The following is a 12,313-nucleotide window of genomic DNA, read 5'->3' as shown; positions in this document are numbered from 1 at the left end:
TTTTTTTCTGGTGCTCTGATGTTGTTTGATGTATTGTTGCATTAGACCACATGAGGCTTAGATCTGATCAGCTTTTCTGGGGGACTGCAACATGTTGACCAATAATGACTTACATTGACATCCATTTGTTACAATCTAAGTTATTGTAGATTGCCAAGCCGTTATTCTGATCCTTGTCCATTGTCGTCATTACCAAATGAAGTGAGGTTTTCCCTACATCCATCCATACATACATCCATCGTACATAATCTCACTTCAAGCAGTCAAAACAAACTTCGCCCATCTATCTAGCTCTCTCTCCACGTAAACTCTCAAACTCTGTCACTCTATACGATACACTAGCTACCGTGACCCCCTCGTCTTGTCTTGTCTTGTCTTATCGATACCGATACCGATACCATGAGATTTCGTATCCCCTTGACTTATCATCCACATCAATCAATGCCATGTAACTTCCGATCTTGCTCCTTCTCATCACCAACTCCAAAGGTACACAAGCCCTCCCGCTATCTAGATCCATCTACGGAATACGGAGTAAAGGTGGCTGGTCATCAATAACATAGAATCGCCTCAGCTGCATCTGCAATCCCCCGAGAAGAAGGCGATTTCCCGTATCCAGTATTCCGCTCGGTATCTGACAAACGATTCTCTTTCTGGTCCGACATTCCGCCATATTTGACATTTTCCATCTTGGATATTTTTCACCGTATCCATTTTTTCACTCTCCACACTGGCCCCCGATGACCAATTAGTATTGGCGTAAAGGTTTGAATCAAGTCCATTCTAGGAATTTACTTCTTAGCTACCGAAGAATACCGGTATCAAGGGTGTACGCTTTCCTTTTGCCCCACGAAGGAAATTATTTGCTTCGAGGACCCATTCCCTTCTTTACATCATTGTGTAGGATCATCCTAAGGTTTTCATTGGTGAAAGGAGTGAGTGAGCATTGAAAGTCATTGAGTATCAGCAGAAGATTGATGATCAAAACTTATTCTCAAAATGTCTACATACGCAGAACAACCGCTTTACTATGATGGCAAAGTCCAACAAGCAACTTCCAAAGAAACATTCACAACAGTCAACCCCGCAACAGGAAAACCTTTAGCACAGGTACAAAAGGCTTCTTCATCAGATATCGATTCCGCGATAGCTTCGGCACGCAAAGCATTCCCATCATGGTCCCAGACACCACCAATTGTCCGCTCCCGAATCCTTCTCAAAGCCGTTCAAATACTTCGCGAACGAAACGATGAAATTGCCAAGGTGGAAACACACGATACAGGCAAAGCTTATTCAGAAACCAGCGCAGTCGATGTTGTAACCGGAGCAGACGTGCTAGAATATTTTGCAAATTTAGTCGCAAGTGGAGGAATGAATGGCGAAACTACACAATTAAGACCAGATGCATGGATATATACCAAAAAGGAAGCTTTAGGTGTATGTGCCGGCATTGGAGCTTGGAACTATCCAATTCAAATCGCTTTGTGGAAATCCGCACCTTGCTTAGCAGCCGGAAACTGTATGGTCTATAAACCATCTGAAGTAACCCCATTACATGGCCAAATCCTCGCACAAGTTTATGCAGAAGCTGGAGTGCCACCAGGAGTCTTCAACATCGTACATGGAGATGGATCAGTCGGAGGATACTTGACCACCCATCCAGGTATTGCCAAAGTAAGTTTCACAGGTCAAGTTTCCACTGGACAAAAGGTTGCTGCTTCAGCAGCTGGCGGTATGAAGTATGTGACCATGGAGTTGGGCGGTAAAAGTCCTCTCATTATCCTCCCAGATACCGACCTTGAAAATGCTGTCGATGGAGCCATGATGGCCAACTTCTACTCCACCGGTCAAGTCTGCACAAACGGAACCCGAGTTTTCGTACATGAAAGCATGAAACCGGCATTCGAGAAACGTCTTATCGAAAAGATGGAATACATTAGAGCTTTGGAACCAATGGACGCCAACAGCAACTTTGGTCCTCTCGTTTCAGAAATCCATCACAAGAAAGTTCTCAACTATATTCAACACGGAATTGAAAATGATAAAGCAAAGCTCCTCTGCGGTGGTCCCGAAAAACCAACCAATATCCCAAGTGGCCATGAATCAGGTTTCTGGGTTCGTCCTACAGTCTTTACAGATTGCACAGACGACATGCTCATCACCCGCGAAGAAATCTTTGGCCCAGTTCTCTGCATCCTCCCATATTCCACCACAGAAGAAGTTATCCGTCGCGCCAACGATACAAAACTAGGATTAGCAGCTGGTGTCTTTGGCAAGAATATAAATGAATGTCATGAAGTGATCGGTCAGATAGAAGCTGGTATCACATGGATCAATACATGGGGAGAAAGTCCCGCGGAAATGAGTGTAGGCGGTTGGAAAATGAGCGGAGTAGGTGTTGAGAATGGAAGGAGGGGATTGAATGCTTGGGTTAGAGAGAGAAGTACGTTAGTGCAGAATGGAAGTGGAGAGGTGGGAACTGTTTTTTGTAAATTGTAAATCTGAAGTTGATGGTGCTTAGATAGATAAAGATATACCAGTATTTGAGGGAATTGAGAAAGAATTCAAAGAAATTCAAAATGAGAAAGGAGGTTTACTTCCCCCATGAGTATCAGAATTTAGATTATTGGTCCACATCAGTGAACATAGCATACCTAGACGTGTCTTGTGACACTAGTCACAGAGCACATACCATTCTAGTTGAATGAAAGAACATTCTGCTTGCTCGTCCGAGGTCAACCAGAGTTGAAATCAAATGTTGAAATGTCAAATTGCAAATTCAAGTATACACATCTCGAGACAAGGGCGAAGAGTCAACATCACATAGCAATACTTTGACCTTGTATCAAGGTCAAAGTTGACCCAAGGTCAAAGTTGTCAAAAGACAAAGGTGTAAAAAAAAAACTACATTTACTCTGACAGAACTGCTCTCTCTTTACCTCACCAATTTTTTTCTCTTCTCGTTTTCAACCATTTTCTGCAACTTGTCATCAACTTTTTCCAGCCCTCTGAAATCGCAACATCTTTGCAAGTGCAAGATGATTGTCATCAAATCGCCCTCTGCATCAACATTGCAACTTTTTGGAATCCAGGCCAAAATGGGTCTCCAACACCGTCATAAATATTGAGGACAAATCTCCGTCATTCTCCCAATATTTCTCATGTATGTAATCTTACAAAATGCTCCGCTGCGTTACCGTGAATGAAATGCTCATGTTCATACATCGTAAGCTCATAAATTCATCATTCGTAGGTATCAGGTATTTGTTATTCGTCAAGGAGAGATTTCTTTTTTGGGGGGTTTGAACTTTTTGGGGTTTTTTTTGGTCGTTTTTTGTCGGTGGTTCGCTTCCGCTTGGTGATACACAAGGTATATTTATCTCAGTTGATGCTGAGTTAGCTAGTCAGACATTGACTTCATTATAATCGTACAAATTTCTCTCGGCGGCTTTTGTTGTAATTTTTTTTTTATCTTTGCCAGGGAGAAACTGATAAAATCGATCGATCAAGCCTAAGTCATGACTGCAACAGGTGCGACAAGTGCCAATCTTTGAGCTCTGCCTTCGATCTCTGTGCTTGTTTTAGTTTCTTGTCTTGAATATCAGAACCATTCCAAAGGATGTGTGCTCACTTTTTCTCAATGCCGGGTCGGATTTACCGCTCTCGTCATGGAATGTACGGAGGGAGCCAAGGCGATCACTAGGAAGATAGTTAGCTGAAGGTCGCAAGAAAAGAACGATCGACGGTTTCATGAAAGACATACTCAGAACGAATTTTAGCACCAGGGTGCATCTTTTTATACCACTCAAGAAAGTGATCAAGTTCTATTTCCTCGGCAAATCCAATTCTCAACCTCGCGCTCTGAATCTCGACACGGTCATGACCTTCCTCAAATTCCACCCTATACTCATTCTTCGATCTCGGCCTATAAATCTCGATTCTGTAGTTGCGCGACTCTTTGTGATAGAAGCCACCAAGAACCCAAGAATCATCGACCACCAACTTGGGATACTGTGAGGATTTGTCATCAGTGCCATCATAGGGGTGCAAGACCTTATTTTTCGTGAGCATCACTTGTAGCCTAAAGTTATGACTGACTTGTTGCCTGGAGTTGTGACTACCTTTCTTGCCAGACCAAGTAACAGGGAAGGAGCGGGAGGGAGCGCCAGCATCATAAGAAATATACTCGATAGGAATATCATCAAAGGATAGTCGAATCTCTGCAATGCTAAGCTTGTGGGTAATAGCTACTGGTCGAGATGACCCTGAGCTGAAGGATCTAGTGCCAGTGGTTGTTGTTCGCGATGAGCCTACATTACTATGTCTTGGAGTCAAGACTCTTGATTGTATTGCCTCTCCATTACTAGGTTGATGGGCGTGACTTGTCGTGTGTGCTGGCTCTGCGTTGATAGATCGAGCCATACCGGTCACTGCTGAAGTTGGCTCCTCCTTGACAGCCTCCTGCCGACCGAATTCGGGGGTTTGGCCAATCCAGTTCCTACTCGCACCACTAGCACTTGAAGCATTGATTGCGCTTCGGCGTACTTCTTGGACTCTCGATATCTCCTCAGCCTTTTGCTGAATTTGAGTCGGGGCTCCAGCCTTCGAAGTCTCCATCTCATCGTAAAGATCACTCAAATTGACGTCAGAAGCCTTGCGCTTCAATGGAGTGATCGTTTGGCCGTGGCGGTAATCGGTGCGTTGTCTCTCTCCAATGCTCGAGGCATTGTTGGTGAGTCCAGCGTTCGAAAACGCTCTTCTGGGAGCGTTGATGAGAGGACTGCGGATTTGTGACGACAAGTAACCTCGACGTGCGATTTGTGCAGGAGCAGGGAGGCCGCTAGAAACGTCCAATGTGGGGCTATTAACCAAAGGTTGCTGCGCATGAGCTGGTTGAAATCTAGTAGAACCTGAAAGTCGTGATATGGAGCCATTCTGAATGATTGTATCGTTCTCCTTGCTAGGGTCACAATCTCGGCCTGCGATCGTCGTAGAGGGGAAGTAGGACTGAGCATGAGAACCACCAGGCTCGCGCTCGCTAGAGGCCATGCTGAGCGATTGTGTTGGAACATGCATGCTCAAAAGGTCTTGAACATAGGATGCATCGTTCATTGAAGGACTTGTTTCCCTCTTGATCGAGGTAGCTGACAATTCCTTGGTCTTTTGACGCTTAATCGAGTGATCATCATTTGAAGATGGGCTGAACCCAAGGCTTGCAGTCATATCATGAGAAGCCAATGAAGCTCTCATCGATGGAGGAACTCTGGGCTCAAACTCTGGATAATCCACGAAAAGTGATTCATCGTCATCTGGGCTAGCCACAAGATATTGATCCTGAATTACTCTCTCAGTTCGACCCAAAGACATCGTCGATGCACTAGCGGAACTGGTAGGTGGGGCATTGACAGCAGCACCAGTTGCTGCAACAGAGATTGCAAGACTAGAACCCATTGTATAGGTGGTATTTTCTTCCTTCACGCTCTTCGACATTTTCTTCAAGATATCCACGGCTTTTTGTTCGAACACTTGAATTTGCAAAAGATTTTTAGCATGCAACTCTTGAAGTGTCTCGTAAGATTTACCACTCTTCTTGAGCAATTCCATGTCCAGATCTTCTCGCTCCTTGGTATAATCTGCCTCGAGTTTTTGCGACTTTTCCACATATTGATTATTGATGAATTCGATTTCTGTATTATGATCTGAATCAAGAGTGGCCTTAGCACGACGCTTTCGATCTTCCAAAGCTGCGACTGCGACATTGTGTTCTTGTAGATTAGCTTGATCTGCCAAGTCAATGAGACTGCCTCTGGAATTGACTTCGCGCTCATTGTATTCTTGAGCAAGAAGTTGCATCTCCAATTGGTAAGGGTCGGTGTTTTCCACCGTGGGTTTGAGTTTTCTGGATCCGTCCATCTTGAAAAAGAAAGAGGAAAGAACCAGTCGGAGAAACTGAATTGAAGTAAAAGCAGAAGCCACTGAAAAGTGTGTGCGCTTCTGATTGTATCGGGAAAGAGCAACTTGAAAATTGATGAATGCAAAGCTAGTGAGAAAGCAACGGTGAAATGATGTATCAATCAAAAGAAGAAGGAAGAAAATCCGCTTTCCAGAGGAAAGAGAGAGAATTCCAATTTTTTTGGATCAATCGGTCTTGATTTTTTGTGTTGTAAAGTTTTAGGAAAAAGGTTGTGGGAGGTTTGTTGATGGGAATATCCAATGGGAAATATTTACGCGTGAAAATTCCCTTGAAAACTCTGTTACTGTGGCATCATTTCAAGATTCACTATCTCCCTCCATCTAAATTTTTTAATTGGTCAGTTGAAGCTCAAGAGTGAGGTAAATGGAAGTGAATTCTCAGAGCCAGAAGCCTCTGATACAATTGCCAATTTGAATTTGTTGAACTCCATTGCTGCGCCTTAGGTAGTCTCATTAATTGTTGACCTGCGCTGTATATCATCCTAACTATTCGAGGAGGTATCTAGATTCAGGAAGGGTGAACATGTAACGACTTTTGACTTGACCTCAAGTCTCCCAGCTGGCCATGATCTTAATCATCATCATCATCATCATCATCATCATCATCATCGCTAAACTCTTAGAAGATATACAAACTAGAATCATAGATGCAAGAAATCCATTCATGTTGACGCACAACTCCGTACTTTTTATTTCTGTGCCACCTTCATCCCATAGTAGATACTCCAAGGATATAGGCTCTACATTGAATTCTCTGCTCTCACAACTTCATCCTCACAACTTTAAACGGCAAGTCCTCTTCGGTCATTTCATCCAGCCCCGCTGCTGGTACAATCTTCGCATTTCTACACCATCATAGTCAGCAATCATCTACAAACGAAAATGGAAGAACTCACCCAACCACAAAGCCCTTTCCGACCTCATAAGCCCTCGCCTTCCCCCTCCCCTGTGCCTCTTTCGACAACTCCCTCAGTCTCACCTCAAACCCATCTTTATTTTCAGGCTTGTGCTCACCACCTTTACCCTTGCCCTTACCACCATTCGCATCCTTACCCAGTATCCCTACCATATTCAAAGGTTCCAATAACCTCAATTCGTGACTCCAAGCTGGTATTTTCCTGGGCCAGATGATTGTTGCTTTGAGACTTTTAAGCGATTTCATGGACCCCAATATCATCCATGTACGCTCCCAGCGGGGTACGTCGTTGGAGGAGGATTCGTTATAGACTGCGTGGTGGAGAAGGTTAGCCAGCTGTTGGGAATGTACAGATGTAAGGGTAGAAGGGGGAGGGGGGAAATTTCAGACAATGATGGGCGGGGAAGTGGAAGGAAAGGGGCCAGAGATGCTGATACTTGAAGAGATTAGAAAGTTTGAATAAGTATGATTGATTGTGCTTACGGGATGATGTATCAAAGGAGAAATCGAGGGTGACGGAAGTAATGGAATCAAAGCGACGGGGAAGGATCTCATTACTGAAAGAGATGAAGGATTCCATGCTGTCGAAATTGAAGGTGTTGGTTGAGTAGAGAAGCAAAATTGCCTCTGAGTAGCTACGTGTGTTAGCTTTAGGTTTTGCTTCAATCTTTCAATGAAAATCAGATGTTTGATCGAAGTGAGGGGAGAGATGATATCAGGAGATAGAAGGGAAATTTGAGATATACATAAAATATGAACATACATTCGTCTACAAGCCTGTAGTAACTGAATCAAACCTCCGCTCCCCTCCCCAATTCTCTCATGCACCCCACTCCCGCCAGGTATCTTCACGCCCCTACACCCCGCAACGATACACGCATCCTCCTCTTTCGTCCCTATATCTGAGTCTCTTCTATCACGTTTACAAACAACATGACCCAACTTATTCTTCCTTCTTACGATATGTAGTACCTTCCCTCCAAGTACCTGCTTATAAATTTCCATCCTCACCTCAGACGGCAACATTCCAAAAAATGTACTTCCCCCTTGAGCAAAGAATTTCCTCTCCACATCTTCCACCCCATCTCCACCAATCTCAAATCCCATCCCAAAGACTCCCAATCCATAACCCTCACTTGGTGTCAGCGGTCTGTCCTTTCTCTTCGTTCTCTCGCTGACAGGCGCCGGAGGCACGTAAGACCTACTCGCCTTTCCCGTATACCTATGTTGCTCATACGGTCTCTTGATCGCCTTGTATGGTTTACTTGGTAAGTGTTCCGAGGAACGAGAGCCAGGGAGTGCATCAAGAGCCTTCTGAATGAGATGCGCAGAAAGACGTCGTCGTTCTGGGCCCCAGAGATGGTTTCTAGACAGCGGAATATGATCGCTAGGTGTGGTTGACATTTTGATGTGCATTCATATCATACGGTTCTTGCGGTATGATATCTCCAAGAAGCCGACAAATACTTGCGCAATATGGTCTACTCACAGATGATAGTGGAAGAGGTAAATATTTCATGTTATAAATCAAGTGAGGTTAGCGCCAAGTAAGCCAACCCATTTTGTTCAAATCGGCACCGGGTTTTATATTCTCACCGAGGGAAGGAAGGAATGTTACCTTGCATGAACAAATCATGTTGTGATGTGCAGTCAGGGATTGGCGCATCATCATACTCATTTAGACTCATTGTAAGATCTTACGTCAAATGGTTCCTCAGCTTACCCCCTGAAAATTATGAGTCGTATACTGCATAGATCTCTCTCCAGTATTACTCGGATGGGAAATAATGGTTGAAAATTTGCTTGGCATTTGTATCCGGTGAAATGTGATAGAAACATCACCAACAGCATGCTGACATAGTGGAGCTTGGGGTAGGACAAGCTCTAGACTTGATGGGAAAAAGTGAGCAAGAAATGTCGATCACGTGACCGCGAGACACGATCATTCGCAGGCGTTGTGGTGAATTTTTAGTTTTGAGTGAAGGTTTGAGGGAGGAAACATCTAACAGGAATGGTATCATAGATGGGCGCGACACGGACAAGAACCGGTTCAAAGATTTCGATCAAATTGGGAAAAACATCGATATATAGGTGTTGGATATCTAAATTCGCTCAAAAACAATACTCTTCCACATGCAAGAAAATTCCATTCGCCCCAGTTCCTTTATGCACTGCCCTCTCATCACTCAACTTGGCTGTTGAATTCCTAACCTTAGCCACCAAACTCTTTCCTCCACAAACTGTTATGGCAGTTTCTCCTCCCGTGACCTCTATTGGCCCTCTGATAAATTGACTAATGTCTGGTCTTCCATTCACATATATTATATCTCTTTCTCCCCTCCTTGATCTTTCGCTTGATTTCACCTCCGGTTTTTTGGCACAGCAACAACCAACACCAGGTTGAGGAGAGTCTCCAGAAACGCGAGATATTTGTTGGGTGGTGACGAAGGATTCTGTTTTATCCGAATTCTTTTCATCATTATATGATTGACGTTTGGAACTTCGTATGGAGATTTCGTCGTCGTTTGCCGTTCCACTGGATCGCGGATTGCAGCAGCATCCTCCTGCCTCTGATGATAAGCTAGATGCAATGGATTTACTGTTTGTATCGTCTTCTTTATCCTCGTCACTTAATTGATATCCTGATCTTCCCTCTTCGACCTTTGAGCTAGTCATTGATGCGCTATCGTTGTCAGTGACGGCAATTTTCACAATTAATTGAATACCCTTGTTGTCCGCAAGAGCGAGCGCGCTTCCTAGCCGTTTCGTATAAAAGTTGATGTGGCTACGCTCGCGGACCACAAGAAGGAACTGAATTCGCTGCACACATGTTGGTGCGGGATTATGGAGGATAGATTCCAGGATGGGGAGGGTGTAAGATGCGCCAGTGGAAGCAGAGATCAGCAGAATAGTCTCATAAGAGCTCCAGTTCTGTAAGTAAAGTTAGTGTGGAACCATTGGATTTTTAACGGAGAGAACAATGCACATACTGGAGGTATACCGTAAGGACCAGACACAAATGCGGTCAAAATAGCAGTCTTATCGAGACTCTGCATTTTCGATGCATAATTGTGTATTCTTCTCGAAAATCCTTTTTGAGCTCTGATCGCAAGTTGAATTTCATTGCAATGACACTTGTTCGATGTCTGATACGGACTCGCGATAGTAAAGGGATGAGTCTCAAGTGGACCGAGCCTTGGAAGCCACAGATACATATGTTGACCTGCTTTCCATGTGAATGGCGCGTCCTTGATGCTGATTATGGTTATATCATCAGCCAAAGCCTGTAACTCCGCTTGATGGCCAACCCTTTGCATTCCTCTGCAAGCTGCTCCGACAACCTTCACTCTGAAATTTCTGACAACAAGTAGGATGCCTCTAAGAACCCAGTCAAATGACATGGCCGCCACAGCAAACCATACATTATACCTAGCATACTCAGGTACGTGAATGTACAGCAGCCACAAAAATACTGCCGCGCAAGCAATATGTTGCAACACGAAAACTTCATAAGCCATCCTTCTCAAAGGACTCAAGGAGCTTAAGAAGGTCCAAAGCAATATACCCCATGCGCCCATTCCATACTTTACCATTGGCATAAGTTTAAGCTCAAAGGAAACAAAGTCTGCTCGAACCCATTCCCGAAAGAAGAAGGCACCATGAACCGTGACAGTGAGGAGTAAGGTCCTCGAAACCCAACGATGAAACCAGTTCAATCTTTCATGAGAACTTCCAATCAAGGCTCCAATGATATTCGACTTGGAAGAGAGTAGATAGATAAGCGGAACTTGCGTAACTGAAATCCAGGCGCCCCGAAATCCAATGCGTTCATAATAGTAGGCATCTTTTATTGCGACATCGTATGTCATCATGAAGATCAAGATTGCCCAGTAGCAAAGAAGAAGAATAGTGCGGCCTGACGAGGGAGGAGATAACCATGAGAGATAAGGAGTTGAAATATGAATTTGAGGATATGATGATTCTCGAAAAATGGCTGTGGCTGTTGCGTATATCTCTTGGATTCGGTTACTCGGTTTGGTGGGATATTTTAGAGAAATTATTTTGCTTCTCCGAAGTCTGTTGGGATATGTTAGCGATCTATAATCTTTTCTGGTCACTCTTTTTGCCCATGCTCTGGAACATTTTCCAATGCGCTTTCATGATTCCCTTCGGCGCGAGGTCGTTTGGGATGTGGATACTCTATAACCCTCTGAATACCCACATCCCTCCCATCATAACGGAAAAAGATGATCCATCCATCTCCCAGGTCGAGTTTCCAAACAAGAGACACCCGCAATCATTTCCTCAAATCACCAAAAACGAGCCCCTCCCACAACTCCAAAGAAGAAGAAGAAGAAGAAGAAGAAGAAAATCCACTAACCTATCCCAATCCCTCCACCTCTCAAACCCCCTACACAACAACACCGCACCCACAAACCCGGCAATGATATACCAATATCCCAACGCCAACTTCTGATTATAAGGTCTAAACATCATATTCGAACCCATATCTATTCCGCCACTCATCCCACTCATAAGTGCGTCCATCTTGGCCTAGATATGTCGGCCTCCTCCAGAAAGAATCGTAAAGTCGTACGTGATCTTCTGATCTTCCTCTCCTTCTTCAACGTCGCAGCCTTCCCGGCCTCCGAACCAGCGGAAATAATCTCCTTGAATAAAGTCGGCCTCTTCCCTTTCCAAATGATGAGGCAAGACGAGAATATGTTGATAAATGATTTCCCCACTTATCGCAATCGGATCTGAAAGCCCGGATCACTTCGATAAATTTCGATGTTCCCGACAATCGTTTTCGCTATCAACCAATCCTGGATGTTGTAATTCTGCTCTTCTTTCTTTGATCGATAAGACGCCTCGTTTGTTGAATTATAATGCAACTATGCACAAAAGTCACAAATCTTGCCTTCCCTCACTGCCGGTATCAATTAATCACAGCAACCCCCAATTTCTCAGGATAAAATCTTCATTAAATATACCAAAGAAGAAGATCCAGTCAAGCTTTCACCGTCATTCAAAATCAAGAAGCCAAATCTAAATCAAATAATAAGTTCAGCAGAAGAGCAAAACATGTGTTTGCCAAGCGACTAAACTCGGCTATGATCCTTGCCAAGTGGCTTGAAATGTGCTCAATTGCGCTCGTTTACCGTATTTTTGCTCATTGAAGAAGGGACGGACCACTTTGGATTGTGTCGATAGAGTGTATGAGGAAGGAAGCAGAAAACTTGCTCAACCAATGATCTTTGCATGTTGGATGGGATATTGGGGTAGTGAAACCCTTTCCGAGGTTGTGACTCGTGAGTTGTAATTTTATGGGGATTCGGGTTCGTGAAGTGAAAGAGAGGATGAGGGAGGATGAGGATGGCGTGAATGGGAAGGAGGGGCATAAATCTTGAGAGTTTACGATAC

The 12,313-nt window shown here is 44.1% G+C and overlaps 4 protein-coding genes across 4 annotated transcripts; 1 reads left to right on the top strand and 3 right to left on the bottom strand.

Annotated features, from left to right (window-relative positions):
• Positions 1–999: 999 nt before the first annotated feature.
• On the top strand, positions 1,000–2,499 carry EAF01_003309 (uncharacterized protein; the record flags this gene model as incomplete). The annotated part of the gene is made up of 1 exon (XM_038911563.1): positions 1,000–2,499. One exon carries the CDS (start codon positions 1,000–1,002, stop codon positions 2,497–2,499), a length of 1,500 nt encoding a protein of 499 aa, XP_038772798.1.
• Positions 2,500–3,511: 1,012 nt separating this feature from the next.
• Positions 3,512–5,913, bottom strand: EAF01_003308 (uncharacterized protein; the record flags this gene model as incomplete). Its single annotated transcript, XM_038911562.1, has 3 exons — positions 3,512–3,570; positions 3,632–3,699; positions 3,764–5,913. The coding sequence occupies 3 exons, from the start codon at positions 5,911–5,913 to the stop codon at positions 3,512–3,514; spliced, it is 2,277 nt and encodes a 758-aa protein (XP_038772797.1).
• An 820-nt stretch (positions 5,914–6,733) lies between these two features.
• EAF01_003307 (uncharacterized protein) lies at positions 6,734–8,293 on the bottom strand (the record flags this gene model as incomplete). The annotated part of the gene is made up of 4 exons (XM_038911561.1): positions 6,734–6,818; positions 6,870–7,200; positions 7,373–7,524; positions 7,653–8,293. 4 exons carry the CDS (start codon positions 8,291–8,293, stop codon positions 6,734–6,736), a joined length of 1,209 nt encoding a protein of 402 aa, XP_038772796.1.
• Positions 8,294–9,001: 708 nt separating this feature from the next.
• EAF01_003306 (uncharacterized protein) lies at positions 9,002–11,437 on the bottom strand (the record flags this gene model as incomplete). The annotated part of the gene is made up of 3 exons (XM_038911560.1): positions 9,002–9,820; positions 9,880–10,966; positions 11,271–11,437. The coding sequence occupies 3 exons, from the start codon at positions 11,435–11,437 to the stop codon at positions 9,002–9,004; spliced, it is 2,073 nt and encodes a 690-aa protein (XP_038772795.1).
• Between the last annotated feature and the right edge of the window lie 876 nt (positions 11,438–12,313).

Source organism: Botrytis porri (assembly GCF_014898465.1).
Source record: "Botrytis porri strain MUCL 3234 chromosome Unknown BPOR_004, whole genome shotgun sequence".
NCBI classification, from domain to species: domain Eukaryota; kingdom Fungi; phylum Ascomycota; class Leotiomycetes; order Helotiales; family Sclerotiniaceae; genus Botrytis; species Botrytis porri.
The sequence above is the reverse complement of the archived record's forward strand: the minus strand, read 5'-3'. Positions and strand labels throughout refer to the sequence as shown.